The sequence below is a fragment of the Falco punctatus genome (assembly GCF_963210335.1).
Source record: "Falco punctatus genome assembly, chromosome: 1".
Classification (NCBI taxonomy): domain Eukaryota; kingdom Metazoa; phylum Chordata; class Aves; order Falconiformes; family Falconidae; genus Falco; species Falco punctatus.
The window spans coordinates 115,117,511-115,132,727 of record NC_137580.1 but is presented as its reverse complement, the minus strand read 5'-3'; the positions used below and the strand labels follow the sequence as shown (position 1 = coordinate 115,132,727).

The 15,217-nt window shown below is 39.7% G+C and overlaps 1 protein-coding gene across 2 annotated transcripts in view; it reads right to left on the bottom strand.

Moving 5' to 3' along the window:
* Window positions 1–15,217, bottom strand: part of TBCD (tubulin folding cofactor D) — a 129,530-nt gene that overhangs the window by 16,939 nt on the left and 97,374 nt on the right. For both annotated transcript variants that reach the window (XM_080394320.1, XM_080394321.1), the window contains exons 28-33: window positions 15,060–15,178; window positions 14,541–14,632; window positions 13,529–13,669; window positions 9,272–9,355; window positions 7,784–7,942; window positions 6,515–6,653 (exon numbers count right to left, since the gene is read on the bottom strand). In XM_080394320.1, the coding sequence (XP_080250446.1) occupies window positions 6,515–6,653; window positions 7,784–7,942; window positions 9,272–9,355; window positions 13,529–13,669; window positions 14,541–14,632; window positions 15,060–15,178 (734 nt within the window). The remainder of the gene's footprint in view (window positions 1–6,514; window positions 6,654–7,783; window positions 7,943–9,271; window positions 9,356–13,528; window positions 13,670–14,540; window positions 14,633–15,059; window positions 15,179–15,217) is intronic.

Sequence of the window (15,217 nt, the reverse complement as noted above, 5' to 3'; positions counted from 1 at the left end):
CCTCTCAGGCAGGACCCCCCTCCTGCGGAACCCGTGCCCCCTCCCCCCGCGGGACCCGTGCCCCCCGGCAGCTGACATCACCGCCCCAGCAGTGGGACAGGGACCGCAACGGGCTCTACAAACATCACTGCTAACGCTCACATCTTCCATTCCTGGGAGAGGTAGGAATGTATTTTCCAGGCTCATCTTTTAAAATACTAATTGACTTCCCTCAGGGACAAGAAGAAAAAATGGGTTTTTTTTGTTACAGAAGCTAACTCAAAGTCATATATCTCATCAAGGATAAACTTAATGAGATGTCTATATTTTCCTGACTCTGACGTGAAGGATTATCAGTCCTGCTGGGGCTTGGTCAGGTCACTTGGGGAACAGGGGTGCGGTGGTTAGGGGGTGTCTCCCTACAAGAAACTGGCTTACAGTGGGGGCTGTGGGCAGGGCAGGCGGGGTAGATCTGTTCTGAAGTACACACAGCCTTCAGTCTTGGTTGCAAGGGTTAAACAGTTTTCCAAGTCAAGGGGGGAGAGTAGGCAATAACTAAGCCGGTTTAGTTGGTGGAGATTTTCTTTCTTCAGCTCATACATAGCATTTTGATAGCTTATTCAAAGGTGCAATAAGTTCCCCAAAGTTTGACCCTTTTATTATGAAAAGAAGAAAAAAAAATAATGGATCCGTATGAGAAGTGTCACAAGTGTCCTGAAAGCAAAAGAGAAGAACCTCTATTTAAACATTTTTTCTAAATTAGATTTTATATCTGTAATGTTTATGGGTGCATCAACAGAGAGGACCAAGAAACACTGTAGCCTTGAATCAAAACTCTGAACTCATTTTCAAAGGCTGCAGCCCACCCGCAGACGACAGGGCCCAGCAATACTCATGACCTGGGGAGCAGCACAGCTGCTATTTTACCAACTTGTTCCATGCTGAAACACCCTGGGCAACACAGAAGCAGAAATATTTCTTTAAAAAGGTCAAGCAGTTTGAAGAAATTATTCAGTTATTCTGCATTTCAAAATGATAGCCAACTCTCAGTAAAAATGGTTTCAACATTTCTAAAACCTAGTTACAGTAAACCGAAATACTGAATGGAGCGAGGTTCTTTCGGTAAGTTTTCCAGTACACTGAGCAGGAACTGTGTCCCTGCACCAAAAGGTCTTTACAGGATATACAACCATAAGGAAGAGCAATTTCCTAAAAACTTAAAACCTGATTAATTATTGTATGCTACCCTTTAAAATAATCCTTGCATTTAAGACCATTGCAAATAAAGAAGAAATATTTTAGTCTTAATACCTTACACTAGCAGAGATCAATTCTAAGTAGAAGAAAGGTTACGTCTGAGCCAAATCTCAGGAAAAGATCTGAAAATGTGTATGGTCAACCGTGTAATCTCCACTCCTATTTCTTTTGTCTTTTAAAGTACTTTGCAAATCTTACACCATTTTTTGAAGAAAGCTTAATTACTCAATGCCTTTCCTGCAGATTGAAATGATTGAAAAGGCAAGAATGGGCACAAAAGAAAAGAGCAAGCATAGCACATGTAGGATGTTCCAAAGCTGAGCAAGACCACGGCAGAGTAGCAGGATAATTGGAAAAACTGTATAACTAAGTCAGCATTTCTTTATCAGCAAGTAATTAAACAATACAAAAGCACAGGTGTGGATAAACCATCATACAACTGCTTAGGAGATTTAAAAATAGGACATTTCCAAATAGCACAGACCATACGAACTTTACTGGAAGAAACTCCAACACAGTAAGATAATGTCACAGGAACAGGTTAAACCCATATTTCCTCCTCAGGTGAACACTCCTTTTTTTCCCCAGATAACCTACAAGGACAATATCAGAGCTACAACTTAAACTGCTCATGAGTATTTGCAGAGAAGACCACGTCCAAATTTCTTCCTCATCTATGCAGAACACAGAATTCACACTGTATCAAATGTGTGACATTTACCTTTCCCTGGGGTTCCATGAGGACAGGGAAAGGAAATTAGGAGGTTAATGGGTTGGAACTGGGACAGCTTTGGATAAGAATTTAAGAGGAGGCCTGAGAACGACCTTGTTCTTATTAAACACAGTAAAACCAGGGTTTGCCAAGGCTTAACTGTCCCATCATTTAAGCCAATAGCAGATACTTGAGTGACAGGCAATACATGATAAGGCGAACAGCGTTCAAAGGGACCATTCATCTGATGATAAAACTGAAGTGTTTTACCTCCTAAAGATATTATCTCCTGAATCAGGGGGAAAGTATGAGGAAGCGTAGCTCCAGCGCGGGGAGAAGGCAGTCACAGCTCTGGACAGTTGCATGGCAGAGAAATAATCATCTACACAAACCTTCATGAAATTGTTTCCTAGCTGGCTTGTTGCAAAACTGAAGTACAGCACTTTTAAAGACCAGACTCAAGGCAACGAGTGGCACTGATATGGCCAAGAGAAAAGGAGCTTAGGCATCCAGTTTGTAACGGAGCATTCAGCCGCTCAGGCACCCGTCAGCTATAAAGCTGCCCAAGCCACACAAGGGCTCCGGTTCCCACTGAGCAGCGCTACCTTGGACTGACCTGACCAAACAGCCCGTGGGGCACGATGTGAAAGGAAGAGCCTGTGCTGAAGATGTTCAGTAGATCGACATACCCTAACGGCTGTCAGCCGCCCCTCTAACCACTCTCCCTGGAGCCCCAGGTCTCTTAACAAAATTAAGTCGTCTGCACCCAACGCACCACCAGTGGAAGTCAAGGGAGTAACTCCTGGGAAAGCCCGGACAAAATCTGTTGTACGGGTAATTGCTAAAGGCTCCCGTTTTCATAGAAGTATTTGGACAGAGCAAGACCTACTCACAGTCAGGACATTCCTGTAACGCGTGCAGAAGAAACCATGTCACGCTCAATAAATAACGCTGGTTTTGGATCATTTCTAATCCTGACAAATTTACAGTGCTGAAGTGGCAGTAGCCTATTTTCCCAGTAACCTTAGAAAAAATTGCGTAGCATTTAAATTTTAGCACAAGTGAAACCATGTCTCCCTTGTTTTACTTGCAACACTCTTTATAATAAATTGATTTTTTGGAGGCCAGTAACTCACAAGACTCAAGTCAGTGATATTTGATGAGAAGTAGGAATATCATAATTCACACTATTTTTTTTTTTTAAAAAAAGCATGTCAGAAATTATTCTCAAGTGTATTTTGCTCAAGAATTATCAACCAAGAAATCTGGAATTTAGGGCCGGTTGCTTCAAACCAAATATGCATTTATTTGCATACAATTTGTCACAGTAACCAGATGTTCTAAAACATCATCTACAAACATCCCAGCATTTCCATTTGTAAGAATTAATACAGCTGCTGAAACCCCAGCACTTGCTCCAAAAGGTATATGCCATCATAAACATCACTGGCAAACAATGAGTACATTCTGAGGAACATAAAACATAAATCGTATCGTGTATTTGGCACATAGATAATGTTGACATCCATATGCCATTGACGAGCTTAATTTTTGTCGCATGCTTCACCATACATGTGCATTCATCAGATAATTTTGGAACTGGCTTCTCCAATTGGTAAGGTCTTTGGCATCCCACGTTGGAAGCCTGGCAGTGGTCTGGGAGAAAACTTTTGATTTTCAAAATAGGTTGCTGCTTTTTTTTTTTTCTTTTTAAAGGTTTTACTTCAAATTTCTACATTTTAAAATATGATTTTGTGGGGGGAGGGGAATCACAGGACATTCTGTGCTTTAAGAAAATTTTAAATTAGTTCAACAATAATTAAATTATATCAAAATTACATCCTGATCCCTGAAACTACAGGGTTTGTGAACTGGAGAAAGAACAGCATTGTATAGCTCTGATCTTCATATACTGAGAGGGGGTTTTATGCAGCCATAAGAAATACACATAATTGTGGGCCAGATACATAATTAAAAGATTCTTTTACACAGCAAAAGTGCCCTTTGAACCAAGGCGATGCAGCAGAATGCCAAATCCCAAAGGGAATGACATCTTCTGTTTTTCCAGATTACTTCAAATGCTCAATTCTTTCAGCAACCATGCTGCCACCAAAATGGTTCTGAGATCCCCCACACAGCTCATTTCAGAAAATCTCTTTAAAAAGCCAAACAAAGAACTACTCTTGCTAAATATACTGCAGAGCAATTTTAACAACGGAAAAATAGCCACTGACCACTGAATTACAGTGGAGCCTTTCTCCTACTAATTGCCTGAGATGACTTAAAGACAAACTGACATTTCAATTCAGATTATCTTGCAGTGTACGAGAATCCTCTCACTTTCTAACTTCTGTGTGTATGTATATTTTTAAGAGAGAGGGGGAAGAAAGGAGATATCGCAAGAACACACACAGGTTACTGCAAGAGCTCGCACCTGAATAATCCTTTTACTTTATCTGAGATTTTAAAAATTTGCTTTTCGTATGGATTTAACAAGAACAGTTCTTACAATTTACTGTTAATGTTTTAAATCAGTCCCTGGATATTCAGCAAGGAACACTACAGGCTTTGATAGAACAGTTTGAAACACAAGTCATTCGAAGGCACATCAACTCTGATTTACATATCACATGTAAAATATTAAATTTAACTCACTACACACTGTATAATCCCAAGTGTAAGTACCCTACACTCTGAGCCTCCCTCGCACTTCTGTCCGGCTCAAAAGAGAATTAGGTCATCTTCTTTCTAAAGCCAAAGCCCTTAAGAATATTTTAACCGGAACGAGCCTTTAGCGTCAAAGAAAAATGCAGGGTCACAGAAAGTTAACATTTCAAAATCCTATTTTAAAAACAGTACAGAAGGTTTCCCTTAAATATACTGGCAGATGGTAAAAAAGAAAAGGGAGCGAGAACTGTTTACACTTTTCAAAACCAAGCACAACCAAAACTTTAAGAAAAAAAAAAAAAAAAGAAGAAAAGAAAAAAAGATATTAAAATGTTGAATAAGAATTTTCCTCTGACCCTGGTTGGCAGTCAGCATGTCTGTTTCTCCACAACTTTCCTCTCTTTTTATACTTATACAAATAACTTTGGTTTTGGTGGAGCCTCCTATAATTAACTGTGTTTGACTAAAAGCTGATTTTCATGTGCATGTCTGCCATTAAAAAAAATCTGTTAAGAGTTATATTGTCTGTCTGACAATTACTGTCACAAACCAATAAGCATATGTTTTCAAAGTTGTAAAATAGCCGTTGCTATATAATTAGCTGCCATTTTAGAAACATTAGAATTCTCAAAATTGGTTTAAATACATGAGAATGCACAGACACCAAATTCTCAGCTACAGGAAACCCAAAGGCGTGTGGACAGCTCTTGGGCACAAGCGCAGAACCGACGGCACCAGGCAAACCCCATCCTTTGGGGACACGCGGAACAGCTCACGCTAAGACTGAAAAGTCGCAGCCATGGGAGACAAGCTGCAGTGATCACCTCCCTCCTTCTGCCAGCCCAGCAGGAGCTGTTCTCTCCCCACAAATACTGTGCTTCCTGACACTTACCACTTTTCTACCAGCTTTCTTAATTAGAGATGGCAATCTTCATTAGTAACACTCTTGAACGCCGTTAGGGTTCTGACTCGCGACCTCCTTGCTCTGCTACAGGACCACTGCAACTTAAAGGTTTAACTGACAGGCCAGAATATTCTGTTACTGGCCCGATATTTCTCTGTAGTGTCCTACTGAACCGTGCTCTTACCCCATTAGTTACTTTTATGTATGTTACATCTTTGGCTACATCAAATAACCAAAAAGTCAGAAGCCAAATATCTGGAAATCCAAAATTCTGAAACTAGCAACACAGGCTGCAGTACAAGGACAGAAGGATACATTGAAATTATAATAAAGTCTGGACAACTTTGGCAGCATAACTGGCTACCAAAACCAGCGATAAAGACACTGCTCACGCACAGGAGAATGAAATAGAGACTGCGAAGCTCAGAGGATTCAGGCAGATATTTCAATAATACTTCTTTGTCATGTAACTTCTGGCATCTCTCTGGTACTTTTGTAGAAACATAAAAAATAAAAAAAACCTGAACATACTGTTATCACACTCACAACTAATAGTTAACACTTTGCATCAGGTTACAAAATGAGAACATTCATTTAAAAAAAGTGATCACCTTGCGGTTTACCCACAACACTAAGCTGAATGGCCAGTCCTCGGGTAACCGCTTGGAAGGGTGAGCAAATAAAACACGAGTTGATCAAGCCAACAGGCTGGAACTGTCAGGTTCTGTCATGCCAGGAAATGAGGAATTAGTGTCCTTTCTCCTTGTTCCCTGCATGCTCAGTACGTCAAGAAAATAATACTTTTAAAGATGAAAAATATGAAGTTCATCAGGCTTTAAAGTGTCATGTTTTCTTTTAGAAATCTTACACCTGAAATAACTGATCTGCAATAACTATCTGCAATATCCACTGTAACGGACTAAACGCTTTAGTCAACAATTTTATCAGGTAAATGCCCTCCCCTACCAAGCAGGGAAGCCGCTCAGCTTTCTTACCGTTGTCTCTGTTAATCCACCAACAGACACCGAGAGACCCAGAAGCACATAGTACTGGTACGCTGGCAAACCCAACAGCTGGGTGATCCGAGGGAAAGCTTCGGACGCAGCATTCCAGTTTAGCGTCTCCTTCTCTGACCTGGGGAAAGGGGAAGGACAAGAAGTGTTGTATGTGTGCACTGCCTTTCCTCCCCATACGTTCCTATGATAGCTCCTCATCCTCAAGCACCACGTCAGTGAAGAGAGTCTCTGAATTACCCAAAAATCAAATTAATCACTGGTCTTCAAGCCCATGGGGAAAATACAAATCAAAACTTCAGCCATTGCCAGTAAAGGGAAGCAATTCAAGTCCTTGTTCTGATTCAGATGAGGGATTTGAACCACAGTTTTCTTTTCACATGCACTTTTCCCTACACCAAGAGAAAAAAAGTTCTCTTTCTTGCTTTCCCTTCCAAGTTCTCTCCCACCAACAGCTAGTCAACAACTGACACAAAGGCAGACTTATCCCAGGAAAGGCTGGCACCCCCCACCACGGATCAAGCAGTGTCCCAGCAGGCAGAGCACTTTTTCAGTTACAGGAGGGTGAGATTCTGCTGAACAGAATGGGGACACAAAGCTGGATGTTCCTCATCCCAATCAGGTATTATGATCACCATTCATGAATGAGTTGCTGCAGCTCTTGCTGTAACCAGAAATTCTATACTAGATAACTACTTCAACTACTTTAAAATAACACAATTAAAAATTGGCATTATAATCAATCAATGTTTTCCAGTCGGGGGGGGGGGGGGGGGGGGACGGGGACCAAGAAGGGGGACTACCAATAAATTCCAGCTCTCACATTATGAAGAGAAAGTGAGACTATAAACCAGACAGTTCATAAATAGCAGGATTACCAAAACACAGCTCCCAGCAGTTCTGTCTTACCAACTGACATGATCTCTACCATCCACCACAGAACTGGCTGATGGGGTCTGAAATTACTGGGGTGGATCCAGACAAAAACTTATGCAGCATGACCGTGTAAGACCTGTCTCCTTAGGAAACGATGGTTTAACAGGAACTCATATAGTAAGTTTGTCTTTTGAACATTTTATATGTTTATACATATTCATTGGACACTTAATGAAATTCTGACAAACAGCACCAAATATTCCTCCATATTAGGGACCTGGGCACAAAAATTACATCAGGTTGCTTGAGTTACATGTAACTGTGTGCGTGTATCTTTTACTTCCAGTGGTTTAGGATACTTTTTCAATATATTACCTTGGAAATATCCTTTCGAGCGCTTCTCGATGAGGTATGTGTGGAACTGGAGGACGGTCAAAATGTAAAAGAGTAAGGAACACAGATCCTGCATGAGCTCGAAATTTATCTATTTTTTCAGCTGACTGTTGAGCCAGCCAGCACATAATCTGTTTGCAGCTACAAAGAAGAAAACAATCACATAATGTAATGAGAATGTATACTGAAATTGACATTGTTTCAACATACCAAAATATCCTGCTACGAAAGTATTCTGGTTTAACTCTCTGTAATGAACGTACAAGTGATTTAAGACATCAACATGGTGACAGAATCTTTAAAGCTTTATCTTCCGTAAATCAATCAAAAAACATCATGATGTTACTATTACACAGTATTTGATATTCACATACCACCTTTGATCCAAAAAGATAAGAAGGTGGCTTTATGGTCTGGATGAACTGCTACCTTTCAGAAGGAAATAGAGCAGGAACCTTAAGAAGAGCACATTTTCAAGTAGAAAACTGCTCGCGTAGCAGAGGACAAGGTCTATCCCAAATCTTATGTATCCCAAATTTATCACTCCTTCAACTCTGGCTTGTTTTTAACTAAATCCTGTTTTGCCCACATTCATAACTAAACTCTCAGCTACAATACTGTGTTTCACAAGGTGCTTTACACCTTCAGAAAGGACAACTAACGATAGTAAAACCAGCTACAATTCCTTCAGTCACAGCAAAACCCAGAATAATCAGAAAATATGATCCAGCTGGCAGGAGTCCTTCTCTAATTTTCACGTGAATGATCTATTTCTGCAACAGACCAAAAGTGCCCCTGGACAACAGGCACTGGTGGAGTAGTGTATTCCTACAGAATCCAGTATTTTCCTTCCAAGTTTGGGATTTTTTAAATTAAAAAAAGACATCATGTATATATTCAGCTAACCACTGGGCATGCTCTGTCCATAAACCAACACAGTCATTAAGAAAGTTTTGCTGCAGCCAAATGTATGTTTAAAAACTGGTAAGTATTCTTTTTTCTTTTTTTACTGTTAGGAGTATTCTATCATTAAAGTAAAAACAGAAGCTCAGTATTTTTCTGTATTTCCTTACTAACAATTCTGCAAAGATGACAGAAATGACTACAAACTCATCTCCACATTATATCACATTCCAAATTAACAATGCAGTGCCCTAGATAAGCAGGCAAGTCTGCTTTCTGTTGAAGTGAACAATACTGGCATGCTCCACAGAGGTGGCAAGTACAGACCAAATCTCACCGATGCACTGTATTTCAAAGGTGCGACTGCCACCCAGTTTCTCTCGGTAAGTTTAGTCTCCAAAAAACAGATACGATATTCTCAGGATCTGTATGGGTATAGGTTTGATGGACTTCTATCAAAAGTTCTGTCACACTCAGTAAAAGATTAAGTATATAATATATAAGCAATACTTTCTTGTATGAACTGGAATGTAGTTATAAGACACAAAAATAGTACAAGTAGCATACACGTTGGCATTAATTAACTCCACTTCATTCTGAGCCAGCAGAAGCGTCACTTCCATTAAGCTTGTCATAGCAGCTTCACGTACCCTGTTGAAACAGAGAGTAGTTACATGGAGTAGTTACATACTTAGTTACATCAGTATTTATTTAAATAAATACATCAGCAGTTAAGTTTGACATTGGGAAAAATTCAAAATAACAAGAAAAAATTGAAATGTTTGAAAAGGTTCACCTGACTACTGTGAAAAGACAGATTCTTGTTTCTGATTTCCAAAACAAGTTGAAAATAGTTGCCTATGTAGTCTAAAACTGGGCGGGACATTTGTTATAATGGTAAAAAAGGTAAATTACATCATTTTTTCCTAAGTAGCTTAATACAAGTTTGGCAATCTTTCAAAGTATGTTTTCCTAGTTTTTCATATAGTAGCTGACTATTAGATATTCATGTCTAACACCTGTAGACAGATTGGACAAGTCCCAGCAAACAATCTGTCAAAAGAAATGTAAAGTTTGCATATGGAAAGTAAAGTTGGTTAAACTTTCCCACGATTCCATTAAAGAAAGACAAAAATTACACACCAAAGGCAAGGTCTCTCCAGAGAAATGGCAATTCCCCCTATATCTTTCTATCTTAGTCAATGGTTTAGAAGAAACAATGAGAAAACGTTCATATTTGAAAGGCCACAAAAGTAGTCAGCAGCCAACAGTTTGCCGTAAGAAAGGATTCCCCTCCCCCCTTTAATTTACACCTTTCTTGACTTGATTGTGGCTGGCATTGCCAAAGAAGCTTAAAAAGAATCTGGTGCTCAAAGCACATTTGAATTTTAATGGGTGCTGGGAGTTTAATTTCCTCAGGATTTCTTTGAAAATTTTCACTTTGTAGAGTTTTGTTTTGTTTTTAAATTAAGGCACAGACAGAAGGACAAACAACAGGTATGGGGAACTTAAGCGAGAGCTGTCAGATGTGAAAGTTAACTCGAATACCTAATTATACCTAGCCAGGCTCTTACCTACTGCAGCGTCTCGCCTCATTTTGAAAGCAAAAAGCTTATTATCTCTTCCCTTTCTCTGCCTCTCCACTGGATATGGGGGCCCTTGCCTCTTCTTTCGGCTCCACCTCTCTCGTGTTCCTACATTTTCTGAGCCAGAGACCCATTCACCTCCCTCCTGCTTCTTTGCCGGCAGAGGAAGGAGGAGAGGGAAAGCCAAGCTCCTTCCTCTCTTGTGCAAGCTGGAATGCCCTGCTCTTGATCCTTACTAGTTTGCATCCTTGTTTCCTCTTCTAAGTTTGAGATGTCAAACACACCTACCTGTTAGTGATTTCTTGCCCTGCGTTATTATTTCCCTGTCATATGACAATTTTAACGACCAGTACTGAAGGCTGAGGAGCTGGGTATCATTATGCAAACCAAGAAAAATTGAAACATACAAATATTAACTCAGGCTGATAAGAGCAGCCTCAATTATTTGCCCTGTGTACTTTTCCAACTCATTTGTAAATACTGTAATCAAGTACCCTAAAGGAACAAGGTTAGTCAATTAAAAATGTGCCCAATACTAACATGGCACAAACCATCTTTCTTCTGCTTTGCTCTGCAGAACTTACACTTCATGTTCTGTTCGAAGTCAGACTAGTGATAATTGCAACTCACGCTGGAACCGATGAGATCTCAGCGACTGATAACGATTAGGTAGAGCACAAGCATTACAGTTTGACAGCAGTATAAACTACCCAATGATCGCTGGCAACGAAAAACAGATAAACACTCCCAAAAAAAGCACAATCACAAATGTTCCTCCTATACTAGGAAATAGTCGGTTCTAGGGTGTGTTACAGCAGCTCCCAGTCCTCACGGTAATTACAAATGTACTTTACAGCACCTGCCCCTGCATTCAAGCTATCTAATGAGCAATCCTAAAGAGGAGAATGCCACTGCAATTAACTTTTTTTCTTTTTTTTCAAAGTAAACCTGGGGCTAACAAATACAGTAATGACACTAAAGTCAAGACTGAGTAGGACAGAATTCTAAAACAGACATAACCAGAAATCTGACCCGAAGCAAAAAGTTCCCAAGCTCACACAATGCACACTTGGCATCACGTACCATTATACCGGATCTGAACCGGGATCAGCATGCTATGCATGGCTGCTGAGGCTGAACAGCCAACGCTCCAGAACTGGACTGTTTTGCTTTCAGCAGGGAGAAGGGAGCAAACCACTGGGACTGTTTTGGTCACAGAAAACATCACAACAAGCCAGGAGGAGCACACACCCTCCCCTGCGAGATACAGCTAACGTCTCACCCCTTGCAGCCTTCCCAAGTCAGCAAGTACCACCACAGGTTGCAACCATCACCTGTGAGCTCTGCCAGCTTTGCTGCAGCCAGTTACAATACATAGATACCACTCAAATCAGAAGAAAATTATGTTTTATGTTCATCAGCTACAGCTGAAAACACCCTTCAGAGGACAGTGACTGAAAAAAATGTCTAAACTTGTTGTTTCATACAAACACTCTGCAATGATACAACCAAAATGAAACACCAAAGCCTTTCATGTGACTCAGCACTGTTAGACAAGAGCTTCCTTAATAAACTGGGAAAATATGGAAATCCTCAACCAACAAAATTACTTCATAGCAGTACTTTTCCCCACTCCCTGCTTGGAACGTAACAGAAGCATAGTTTTTATTCAGAAACTAGATCTGAACAATCAACAGGCTGTTAACTTACAATCCTGAACGCACATCTCTGTACCCTGAGACGTTACATATAGTTGCCTGACAAGCCAAATATGTACCACCACTCATTACCATACCATACAAACAGCATGGCCCATACTGTTAAAACAGGGCTGATATGTATAGAATATATATATCTGTACAGAATCATATCTAAAAGCAACATATATCTGCATATTTTCAAATCAAAATTAGGGTTTAAGACATTACAAAGCCTTTTTCAAAAACAGCACTTTACTCAAAATCAATGTCCAACAACTAACAGACAATACAATGAATTTATCACATTCATTTACTTAGTTTATTGCTTGTTTATATAATGATTAATGTTACTGCTCTGAGCCTTCTATACAGCATCAAAATCAGCATATATTTTAAAACTGCGGATACTGGATTTATTCTTGAATTCTGATAATTTAATACTTTTTATTAACAAGGACTATTTCAGGCTCGGCATATTTGTGCTCCTAAATACACGCAGAAAAGTACCCTGAAAAGAGAGTCTGTATGTTTCCTTAGTACTCATCTGATCTCTAAAGAAATTTCACATGGTTTTCTCACTCTCTAACTACCTTCTGGAATTCTACGCGATGAAGTGAGTAACATGAAATCTTCATTGCTGCTCCGTCTACCACATTCAAAGACTGCAGGAACTTCCGATCAGTGAGTTACGTTACATCCCCAATTCCAGCTTCTTTAGAAATCAGACACAAACCCAAGGAGGATATCAGCCTTCATAGCGCTCTGGGTTCATCAGTTTAGAAATTGCCTTTTCAGATGACTGTTACTGAAGGAACACAGAACCTCCAGATGAATGCAGTACTATATACTGAATCTGCTTAATATATTAACGGAACTGCGAAGACTGAAGAACATGTCAAAAATAAGACTGCTACAGTTTTAACCTTACACCTATCCTATAGATTTCACATTAGTAGATACATTCCTACAGACTTAGGATTTAATTATTCTTGCAATCTCGTAGCTGAAATCACTGAAACCCTAGACTTAAAAAAGAGTCAGTAACACCACTGCACAATGTATAAAGTTTTTATCCACCTTGTCACCAGCCTTGGAAATGTCACTAACACATGAGGCAACTACTCCCTCTCCTGGCAAAACGTCCCACGAGCGCAATGCACACCGGAGAGCTCGCCAAGTGGGAGTAAACGTGTTATTTCAAAGAAACAGAAGCAATGTCTTACATCGCTGTACTTCTTGCAACTCAATAAATTCCTGACATTCACTAAAAGCAAAGAATGTCATCCACAAAACCAGAATAAGACTGAATTCCAGTTTAAAACACATTAGACCACACCTTCCTAACTTCTGAGGCGAAGGACAAACGAATTCTTGTCAGTCTTTCCTTTCACTTTCTACTCCTCTTCCCCCAGTGTATTTCTAACTATACTCAAACCTCGGAGTTATCTATTTCTAACAGGTTTTGAAAAGACATCAATTTTTCATTAGACATCAAAACTGACAGCTAAGTTGAAGTCTCAGTTTGTAAGGCATCTTACCATCCTCCAACATCTCCTCGGCTGTCTGTGGTGTAGTCAGTCACACCACTAAGCAGGGTAGCATAAATCTGAGCAATGTTATCTTTGCAGACATATTCTTCCTGGGATCCGTCCCCCTTTACACCTACTGTCTGGCAAACCCTGTAAAAAGAGAAGAAGTGAGGGACACCACAACACTAGCAAGGAGAAACATTAAGATCATAGCTTTGTTCTGCTGCTTAACTGCATTCCCTGGACGTACAGTACTCTAAACACCTGTAACATCTGCTGCAAACAGTATGGAGATATTTCTGAGCCTACTGTGTTGTATCTGACCTGAGAATCTCCGATCAGCATTCAGGTTTAAAGGAACACTGGCAAGGCAAAAATCTCCGATAAGCTGTTTGGGTTTATGTCCACAGTAACAAAAAGGAACACGCTTGAAGCACCTGTCAGTTTCTGAACTCTCCTTAAAATGAAGCAAGCAAGGACTAATACAGTGTGCACTGAATTTGATCTTTAACAAACTTCTTTACATTGAAGACATGGGCTTTTTCCACTGTAATTGTTTAAGAGCATATATACTATGATATTACTAACACTAACTACACTGTGGCATGTCAACACAGAAAATACTCCTTTAGAGTAAAAGTGCAATTTCTTTAAACCAATTCAATCTTCTTATTAAGGATGTGGAAAAAACATATTCTTCCTCCTCACTAAAGCTCACTAAATTGCAGCCCATGAGAAAGGCGAAATTTAAAGTATACTCTAGCTAGTCAGTTAATTGATTAAAAAAACCCACAAACACACCATCAGATTTGTATTACATCCTCACAAGTGAGAAAATCCTCTGAATCAAAGATACATTGAATAATGGAGATACATACAGTCCCACGCTAAAAATGTGTATGTCACGGTGTAAGTAATTCCAAGAATCATGCTACAAGCCCACAACAGAATGCAGAATGAACAGGTGAAAGCTTCTAGAAAAAGAACTAAAATTAGACAAAAATAAAGACAATAAACATACTTTGCAATTGCTATTAAGGCATCTCTCCTGGATTCTGCAAAGCTCACATCTGCAGGTGAAATTAAGGTAACTTTTTTCAAACCTTCCAAAACCTGAAAAAATATTAAATTTGAGATACTTAAATCCAGTGCATTATTTATGATAAATACTAAATTTAGATGTCATATCAAGGTGAGCTCAATCAGGTATGAGAGCGCCAAGCAGGCAACAGTGTTTGGTTTCTCACCAGGACCTGTCAGTATGCCTCACTTTTCCCTTTGGACAAATGTTCCATAGCAAAAGGATAATTCAATCTCTGGCTTTTCCATTCATTAAACCACTAAAGCAGGAGTAAACTTTCATTATCTGAATCTATGTCAAGCTAAACTCATGATGATTTTCTGCAGTTACCGTTCATTAGAATCCAAACCCCCTTCACAAAGACCAATTATGATCATTATTATGTCTTTGATTACCATCACAGGTTTCATACAAAATACTGTGTGCCCTCTTCTCATTGCAATGTTCATATTTTCTAACCTGTTGGAGCCTGCCCTTTAGCAGAAACCTTGGAAGGGCCCCAAGAGCTCTTGAAAAGCCACAACGAATCATTTCCTCTGTGTTTTGCAGTTCTGAAACATACTGTGTCACGAGCTCATCTAGAAAAAAATACCATTGCAGAGTGAAAATCAACTACC